The sequence below is a fragment of the Nanorana parkeri genome, unplaced genomic scaffold, assembly GCF_000935625.1.
Source record: "Nanorana parkeri isolate BGI_ZX_2015 unplaced genomic scaffold, ASM93562v1 scaffold173, whole genome shotgun sequence".
In the NCBI taxonomy this organism is placed as follows: domain Eukaryota; kingdom Metazoa; phylum Chordata; class Amphibia; order Anura; family Dicroglossidae; genus Nanorana; species Nanorana parkeri.
The window spans coordinates 1808402-1818275 of record NW_017306441.1 but is presented as its reverse complement, the minus strand read 5'-3'; the positions used below and the strand labels follow the sequence as shown (position 1 = coordinate 1818275).

The 9874-nt window shown below is 46.3% G+C and overlaps 1 protein-coding gene across 1 annotated transcript in view; it reads right to left on the bottom strand.

The window, feature by feature from the left end:
• MEGF8 (multiple EGF like domains 8) overlaps positions 1-9874 on the bottom strand; it is an 80663-nt gene that overhangs the window by 13133 nt on the left and 57656 nt on the right. Inside the window, exons 26-35 of the mRNA XM_018554790.1 lie at positions 9576-9790; positions 9289-9399; positions 9093-9211; positions 7233-7437; positions 6923-7094; positions 5822-5985; positions 5595-5739; positions 3906-4137; positions 1131-1243; positions 112-318 (exon numbers count right to left, since the gene is read on the bottom strand). Coding sequence (XP_018410292.1) covers positions 112-318; positions 1131-1243; positions 3906-4137; positions 5595-5739; positions 5822-5985; positions 6923-7094; positions 7233-7437; positions 9093-9211; positions 9289-9399; positions 9576-9790 — 1683 coding nt within the window. The remainder of the gene's footprint in view (positions 1-111; positions 319-1130; positions 1244-3905; positions 4138-5594; positions 5740-5821; positions 5986-6922; positions 7095-7232; positions 7438-9092; positions 9212-9288; positions 9400-9575; positions 9791-9874) is intronic.

Below are 9874 nucleotides of genomic sequence, written 5' to 3'. Positions count from 1 at the left end.
GAGTGTGATGGAGAGAGAGAGAGAGAGAGAGAGAGAGAGAGAGAGAGAGAGAGAGAGAATGCAAAGGAGAGAGAATAACCATCACTTCTGTCATAATTTAGCTGACCTTACCCGTGCGTTTAAACTGACGGGTCCACATGCACTTCCCTGAAGCAATGCACTTTGAGCAATCAGAAGCCTCACAGGAGATCTCAGAGCAGTTACTGGCCAGGAATATCTCTCGTTGATTAATGCGACAGTCGTTTTCCGAGGTGCAGCTTCCATCACTGCCGATGCAGGCTCCCTCTGGGCAGTTTGTGCACCATTTGCAGCGTGGGGCTCCCTGGGAAAAAAGCAGAAGACATTTTCATTCATCTCAAATGCATGTTGGACTTCACTCCCTCTGTGGATACATACATGGAGTCTGCATGGCTGCACCAGCAAGTATACTTTTAGAAGCATACCCAACTCTATCACTCTCCATCTGAAGTTAACTTAAAGGAGAATTATGAGGTGAGTGATTTGCACTCCGCCTCATAATCTGAGCCGACCTGTGACAATGAGACTGTCACAGGTCGGCTCAGTAGATCGGGAAGTGAGCGAACACTTACTGGCGCTCGCTCACTTCTCGATCCTGTGCCGGCAGAGAGCCGTGACAGGGGAGGGACTGAGTTCCCCCCTCCCCTGTCCGATCCTCCAGCGCTGACTGGCGGAACGGACGGGGGTGGGTACAGCTGGCTCTGCCTCTAGATAAGCAGAGCCAGCTGTCAGTCATGCAGCTGGGTGGATCCAAACATAATTGTCGGGATCCGTCCCGGCTGCGGCGTCTCAGTATACCACGAGCTGTAGCTCGCGGTATACTGAGTTTTGGGTGACGGGAGGACGCTAGTTTGTGTCCTCCTGTTCCCCTAGGAGAACTATGGGGAAAAGCCCTGACCCCATAGTTCTCCTTTAAAGGTCACCAGACCTATTTAAATGCAAACCTTGCAGCACACCGGCCACAGCGGGGATGCTGGATGCAGGCAGCACAATAGGTGTGCTGGGAGCAGGGTGGACTGGTATAAATCATCCCTCTTGTAGAAACAGAGTGCAGATGCAATGTCATCACAGTCCCTATAACTCAGGCACACTTACCATAGTTAGCTGGGCACTCATGGAGCGAGGGTGCTGTGCCAGGCACTCACTGCAGGTCTTCAATCTTCTGCAATCATCTGCCGATCTTGGCAAAGGAAAGCACGAGGAGAGTGCTTGGGGACAGCCACGTCTGTCATATACAAAACAAAGGCCATCAAACTACTGTATACCTTAATGCACCAGAAGAGGCAGATTATCATAATATACCTAATGACTATGAAAAACAGAAATGTACTGCAAAAACTAGAGGCCACCACCTAAAATTGGTGGAAAAAAAATTCCAGCACAAGGGGCGAAGGGGGTTCTTTACAGTTAGAGCGGTTAGGGTCTGGAACTCACTGCCACAGGCGGTGATTTCAGCAAATAATGTGGAATTGTTCAAGAAACTTTTGGACGATTTCTTAAGGGACCGTAATATACAGGGGTACAGGTAACATACAGGGGTACAGGTACTCCTAGAATGAGATCCTAATAGGTTGGACTTGACGGACTAATGTCTTTATTCAACCTCAAATACTATGTAACTATGTACTAACCATAGCGATTTATCAAACTCTGCCCTTTAAAGCTGGCTACACACGTTACAACCTAACTGTACAAGTACCACCTTGTTCAAACAGATTGTAACATCGGCAGCAGTACATTTCAGTACCATAGAAAGGAAGCTCCAATATGGGCCAGAAAAACAGTTCAGTATGTACAGATTGCTGTCATAAAGCGCACGTTGATGCAGAAGAGTTATCAATTTAAAAGGAACATTTAAAAGTCTTTATGGCTATTTTTTTTGTTTTGGTTATCACGAAGGCCTCCTGGCCTGAGAAGCATTCATGGTTAAGGCCATCAAAGACAACCCCTAAACAGAGTTGAAGGTGACACCTCAAGGTTTATTTCAGCACCAACTGCAGCCTCCTGGAGACTACAATTGGCACTTCTGAAGTCTGGGTACTATTTTTCTTGTGGTGATGGGTTAGACTCCTTGTCAGGTTATTATTATACAGGAGCGCAGCGCTTTACAATATAAGGAAGACATTACAATCACAATACAATTCAAGATGGTAAGGAGGGCCCTGCCCCTGAGGGCTTACAATATAAAAGGGAGGGGCCAGTGATACATGAGGTAGCTGTGTGGGGATGGATTGTTTGAGAATGTGATGGGTCAGTGGGATAGGCTTCCTTGAAGAGATGAGTCTTAAGGGATCGCCTAAAAGGCAGTCAAAGTGGGAGATAGGTTGGGGTAGAGAGTTCCAGAGGATGGGAGAGACTCTAGAGAAGTCCCGGAGGCGAGCATGGGAGGAGTTGACGAGGGAGCTGTAAAGCAGGAGGTCTTGGGAGGAGTGGAGGGGACGGTTAGGGTGATACTTTGAGACAAGGTTGGAGATGGTGCTGGGGGCAGAGTTGTGGATGGCTTTGTAAGTGATAGTTAATATTTTGAATTTTATCCTTTGTGCTATTGGAAGCTAGTGTAGGGATTGGCAGAGGTCGGTGGAGGATGGAAGCCAGTGTAGGGATTGGCAAAGGGGGGTTGCAGACACTGAGCGGTTGGTTAGCAGCATTCATGATAGACTGAAGGGGGAGGAGCCTGTATAGTGGAAGGCCAATGAGGGAGTTGCAATAGTGAACACGGGAGATAACACGGGAGTGGATGAGTAATTTAGCGGTTTCATAGGTTTTAGCTGTCTGAGTCCCCTCTGGGAGTACAATCAAAGTGTCCAAAACTCCTGTGCACTCCTTTCAGCCCCACAGGAATTCTTGGGGCCTCAAGTGAAATGATAGATGGCTAGGACACAAAACACAGCTGAAAGCATGAAATACCACCAGCACACCATAATGAAACCAGCAGGACATTTATTCAGCGAGGGAAGGGTCCACAGTGGCTCCAAAATGGCACATTATTAGGTTGCATATTAATGTCCTGTTGCTTTCCTTAAGGTCTTCTGATGATATTTTATGCTTCCCACTAGGAAGATTGACTGTCCCCATTTGTCTGGTCACCAGGACTGATAGTGATGGAGAATCCGACATTTTGAGTTGTTACCAGAACAAGAATAAAGGGGACATCTTCCAACATGGACTCTTGTTTTAGTGACAACTGTTGAAGAGGAGGCTCTCACTTTGGAGAGATTTTCTCTCACTTCTTGTTGTGTCTACAGTGGCCTAATGGGACAAAGATGGCAAAAGAACAACAACATGGGTTTTAAAGTAGTAATAAACTCCCAACCTTTTCTTCTTTTCCAATACTGATCCAACTCTCTCAGCTCAGCTTCCCTGAACTTCATGTCCAGTAAAAGAAAACAAGAGACAGAGCAGTCTCCAGCAGTTGTCCATCTACTGGGTTGGAGAAGGGGGAAGGAAAGAGGGGGGAAGGAAAGAGGGGAGGGAGGGGGGGAAGGAAAGAAGGAGGGGGAAGGAAAGAGGGAGGGGTCGGGGGCCAGGGGTATGACTTGCCATGCTTTGCCTGTCTGTTTGTAGAAACACACACAGCTTACTAGCACACACACAAAGGTGGCTCCATGGGACCCTGCAAGGGAAAGGAGCCACCCTAGAACAGGAAATCAGGGAAAGTGTTCAGGGGAGCAACTGATTATGCAGGAAACTAAAACTCTTAAACATCACAGGTCACATGTCGGATCTAACTATCACCTCATAGTTCTCCTTTAAGCTTTATATAACCAAATAGCCCATATAGGGTTTCTAACACTTCAAATACACACTGTACAATAGTACAAACTGTACAAAACATCATTTTTTGGCACTTCTTTATTACGTGGATACAATCTCTTCTACTTGGTTACCTTTCAGCAATGTCAGCAGACGTGCAGCTGTGCTGGCACCAGACGCAACTTGCTGCACTCTGATTGCAAGAAGATGGAGTGCTGAACAACATGCAGGGGTCCGAGGGCACAGATAGAGTCACCATGCGTCCTAGAGCAACACCATTGAACCCGCCTGAGAGGTAAAGCCGGCTTCCAACCACAGCAACTGCGTGACCTATTGACTCGTTCACAGGCACACCCAGGACTACGTCTGAGAAAGACAAAGAAACATCTCAAAAATAAGAGGAGAGGAGAACGGCCAAAGTCTGTGTTGCCCAGAGCAGTCAGATTCCCTTTCCATACTCTACACCGAACTGGGAAATAAAAGAGGAGATCCTTGATTGTTGAGGGCAAGCAAATAAAAGTAACCTAGAACAAAACCTACAAGCTATAATATCAGTATCTCCCTCTTGTGAAATCCAAGTCTAAGGACGGACCACAGAGGCAGTCACACCTTTATCTGCAATTATAACTTTCTTGGTGTATTTCACAACCTTGTCTAATGTTATATTCTTTTGGCACAGCTACACAATTACTGCACATTAAGCACTGGATCTTGTTGGACACTAGCGAACAAAAATAATGCAGCTCCCATTTATGCCTTTTTTATTGTCACTCCGCCTGGAACCACAGCATGCTACGTCTCCTGTCTGCTCACCACCTTTCGAGGAGACCTTTCAGAAGACTGCAAAGAAGGTGCCCATGGGCTGCCACAAGTTTGACATCCCTGATCTACCTTCTAGAGCAGGGGTAGCAAACCTCCGGCCCCCCAGCTGTGGTGAAACTACAAATCCCATGATGAATCTCACTCGGGAGTCATGTCTGTGGCTGTGAGAAGCTTGCAATACCTCATGGGATTTGTAGTTCCATCACAGCTGGAGGGCCGGAGGTTTGCTACCCCTGTTCTAGAGACACTAAGCAAAGACTGAACAGTCCATGTCTTGTGCCAAGGTAAAGCCTATAGGGCAGACTACATTTCCTTCAAAAAAAAAAAAATGCTGGTGAAAAAAGGTCAACACCACCAGTACCGTAAAATAACTACCGTATTTTTTGCTCCATAAGATGAACTTTTTTCCCCCCAAAAGGCGGGCAACAATGTCTGTGCATCTTATGGAGCGAATGTGTGAGAGCTGAGGCGGCGGGGCTGACAGTGGAATTCCCATTGCCCGACGCCCGGGACATGCAGTTTCGGGCGCCGGGCGAGTAATTTTTTTTGTACAGTTAGCCCTGCTCCGGACAAGCAGAGCTAAAATGTATAGTGTGGAGCCGGAGCTCGTTTTCAAACAAGTGATCTCATTAGATCACTTGTATGAAAGGAGCAGCGGCGATCCTGTCCGGCCCCCCTCCGCTCCTCTGGGGGACCCGTGACCACTGCATAGGAGCTCACCATAGAGCCCGTAGAGCAGACGAAGAACGTCCGTTCTTCGTCTGCTCTGTGTGATCACTGACTGTGATCACAGCGCCACCTGTCTCAGCTATCAGGAACTACACAGAACTCTACACTCCCTAGGTGCTTCTTATGGTCAGGTGCACCCTATGGAGCGAAAAATACGGGGTATCAGTTATTCTACAAAAGGAAAAAACAAAAGGCCATAAAACTATTTCATTTATTAAAATTCCTAAACATGAATGAACAAGGTCCCTGTAATTTGTAAACAGCCATCTCACCAGTCCTGTTCGGTCTTATCCAGGAATTGCAATGGATCTGATAGAACAGAATCTCATTGCTGTACTCCTGCTGTTCTGTTCGTCCGCCCACTACGACCATGGTGTCCTTTAATACGGCAGCAACATGGAAGAAGTGTGAAAGAGGCTAACAAAACAAACAAAAAGGCAAAGGTAAGACAAATAAAAACCAGTGCTACCCAACAGCATGTTTGTAGTGACTGCAATACCTTTCTTCCCTGTGAAGGGGCGAGCAAGCTCCAAGTCAGGTTAGGATAATATAAACTGTAAAGCTCAGGAGAGGGCGTCACAGCCTCCACATGAAACCGATGTCCGCCAAACACATAGAAGGCATCGGTAGCTTCATGATACACAGTGGAATGACCATAGAGACCTAGGGGGAAAAAATGGATTTATTCAATAAAGTGTGTTCTAAATTTGGAACCAGGCCTCTACCCTAATCTATTCTCCACCCCCCATCTCTTCTACTATAAATATCTGTGGTCTGAAAGACATGCATCGTCAAGTAAAATGGAAGGCTGAAGTAACCAGGATAACTCAGTTGACCCCTACCTGGCCATGCTCCATGCCTTCTAGATCTTGGAGATCTGTGCAATTCCAGATCATGTGGTCACCATGATTAATCAAGCATGGTGGTCAGTCTGAAACGCAGACAGTTTGGTACTGTAGATGGAGGATTAGCATAGCATTGGTTATTAAGAAATGATATGCATTAAACATTTTTGTCCATTCTAGTGATTACACTAAAAAGATACATGCCTAGTATTTATTTAAAAAAAAATAAAACAGATATTAAAAGGAGAACTATGGGGTAAGTGTTTTCCCCCATAGTTCTCCTAAGGGTCATGGGAGGACATAAACTAGCGTCCTCCCGTGAACCAAAGCTCAGTATATCGCGAGCTGCAGCTCACGGTATACTGAGACCGCTGCAGCCGGGACGGATCCCGACATTACTGTCGAGATCCACCCAGCTGCGTGTGTGACAGCTGGCTCTGCCTATCTAGAGGCAGAGCCAGCTGTACCCGCCCCCTCCCCGTCCGTTCCTCCAGTCATCGCTGGCAGATCAGAGAGGGGTCATCCCTGCAGGGAGCCGTGAGTGACAGTCACGGCTCTCTGCAGGGATATGATCGAGAAGTGAGCGAGCGACGGTATGTGTTCCCCCACTTCCCAATCTATTGAGCCGACGTGTGACAGTTTCATTGTCGCACGTTGGCTCCAACCACTCACTCACCTCATAGTTCTCCTTTAATTTTCAGCTGTTTTGAAGTGTAGATCCAAGTGTCACTCAATAATATGCCACAAAGACTCACCAGTAGGTGGCGTGCCTGTATGGCGTCCCACTTTCCAGATCTCTAATTCAATGTTGTACTCCAACACACGATTATTGAAACCATTCTCAGGGGAATATCCACCAATCAATATTAAGGATGATCCACGACGTGAAGTGAGCGTGTGACCAGCCACTGATGGCAAGAGAGGATCCTGGGAAGAAAAGGTGCGTCACTGAGACTGCAGACAATAACATGCATTAGGCAGACTTGCAGTCTGTTTCACAAGACAACATTACTGCACTAAGTAAAAGGGAGATATGGAAGACAGAGAGGTTCCTCAAGTACTCACTGATTCTCTCCGCCATTGCAAAGTTGTGAGGTTCAACACCCAAAAGTCACTGTAGGCCCCATAACTTGTAAGCCCTCCCAGAACATACATGGCATTTCGAATGGAGTTATATGCAGCTGCATGGAAATATCGGGGACTTGGTCCTGGGCCTCCACCCTCGGTTCCAGCCAACATCTGCGTCCAGCGACGTTCAGAGACAGAGTACCTATTGCAGAAGAAAAAAATAGAAAGATAATGAGCAACTGCAGGCAACAAATGACAGCACTCAGTGAGCTAATTATACCGTCCAGTAAACACAGGAACTGTGAAAACTCAGCTTACCTTAATCTGATCTATATTATTTATAATGAAGAATGGATATCGCTATCTACTCTACATCGCTAAGTGGTTCCACAGCCTGCATTTTGTGGTGCATTCACACCATGTCCAGATCATCTCCAGAACAGACCAGATTGTTTCCGGACCCAAAATGCATCCTAATGCATCCCTATACTATTTATGGCCTCTGTTCACACCAGCGCAGTCCGCTCCAGACCAGACCAGAAAAATACTGCTTTTTATTTTGTCTGGTCCAGAATGTACTGGAACGCATAAAACCGCACTGAAGCGCACCTGTAAGACAATTTTAAGCTACAAGAAAAGAAAATTCCAAAAGCGGCAAAATTGCGGCAAAAACGCAGCACGTTCTGTTCCAGACCTGGTCCACAAAATGGTGTGAACCTGCCCTCAATGTGCAGCCTGCTGTAGGTTACTACGGTTGTATTGCTTAATGGAGCAGATATAGGAGGAGAGGCTGGTCACTTGACTGACAGGTCACGTGTCTTGGTTCTATTCCTAGTGCTGAAAGAATTCAAGTTCTGATCTCTGAGGATGCTGGTGATTTTCCAATCAACACTTTGAGGCTACACAACACCATCTATTCACCATCCACTGCAAGGACCACTAACAATAACCCTAAGGTTTAGAATGCTGTATGGAGCGCAGGTGATCTACAACAACACTATGGGTTCTCCTCCTGGCTCCCAGCCAGTAGAGTGCATAGCACATCCCTATGATTTTTAAATATGGCTTTTTTATTGAAGCAGTAGTATAGCTGTGGTAAGGTCACACCACTGATTCTTAAATAGCTGCCTATGTGTATCTCTTTCAGAACACACATAGCTTCATGGAGGGTCAGTGCAGTGTACCTCCTGGAGACTGTGCAGTCTAACGACTTCCCCGTTGTTTGGATTACCAAGGAAATTCACACTTCCACGGCCAATTCCAATATGATTGTTGGCTGTGAGAATCTTGTTAGCAATGGCTTTTTTCATCAAGATTTGTATGTACGAGGTGCAGCAAATAGAGTGCTCCGGCATCACCAACAGATGCCCTTTAGAAACACCAGATCACATATAAGAAAGTAGGGTGTACTTGTATAGTCCCAGAACTTCTGGATGAAAAACTGACCTACTTAGCAGATAGCCTATTGCTCTGTAGGCATCCCAATGTTTATTTTTAGTTTTGATGTTAGACAGACATTAAACAAAATCTAGAAAAAGACCCAACTGTCCAAACAGCAATTGGTCAATATAACTAAGGGCCTATTCACACCAAATCATCTCCAGACCAGACCAGATCGTTTCCGGACCCAAAATGCATCCTAACGTATCCCTATGCTATTTCTGGCCTCTGTTCACACCAGCGCAGTCCGTTCCGGACTAGACCAGAAAAATACTGCTTGTCTCAGTTTGTCTGGTCTGGAATGCACTGGAACTGTGGGCAGGTTCACACCATATCTGGTCCGGAAAATGGTGTGAACCTGCCCTAAGAGCAGCTGATAATGTGAGCAAGCAAAAGAAATACAAAGTTGCAGATTACCTATAAACACTGCCCAGCACTCCATCCCGTAAAGACAAGCCCCCAAACATCCAGAGAGTATTATCTGGCCCTTCCAGCATAGTATGTCCAAGGCGGTGCAGAAAACGGCTTGCTGAATCCTAAAAGAGAGATGATGCGGTCAGTGACTACTGCCACTCTATGGACACCACTGAATTCTGAAATGGTCTCCACTTACTGCTGTGAGTTGAGGATCCATGAGACTTTCCCAAACAATCTTTCCAGAGTCTAGATAGACTGAACAGTCATCTCCAGCATAACCAGGAGAACAGAAACATACGCCAAGAGTCTGTAGAGACACAAAGTACCATTACAAAAAAGCACTGTTAAGAGTGGACCATCCATCATGAAGATTGAGAACATTCTGGGTCCATCACATGTCCACAACAGAAATAGAACAGTCCTGAACTTGTATTGTAAGGCAATGCATGGGGTCTCTTGCCCAATCATTGCATAATCTCTCACCTGGTTACAGACTCCTCTGCCAACTTCAGCGGAGCAGTTTCGGGGACAGACATTACGCAGGCAGTAAGGACCGGACAGGGGGCTTTTGCAGACGCAGCTCTGTCCCCGGCACACTTTATTGGGTTCACAAGGCGGATAACACTCATGCACAGTGTAGGTGGCATTAAAGCCAGAGGGCTCTGTGTTATTTGCTTCATAATACACCACAAGGATCCCTAGAAAACAAAAAATACGTAGAAAGGCATTATAAATATGTATTGTTAAAGGAGAACTATGAGGTGACTGATTTTCACTCATCC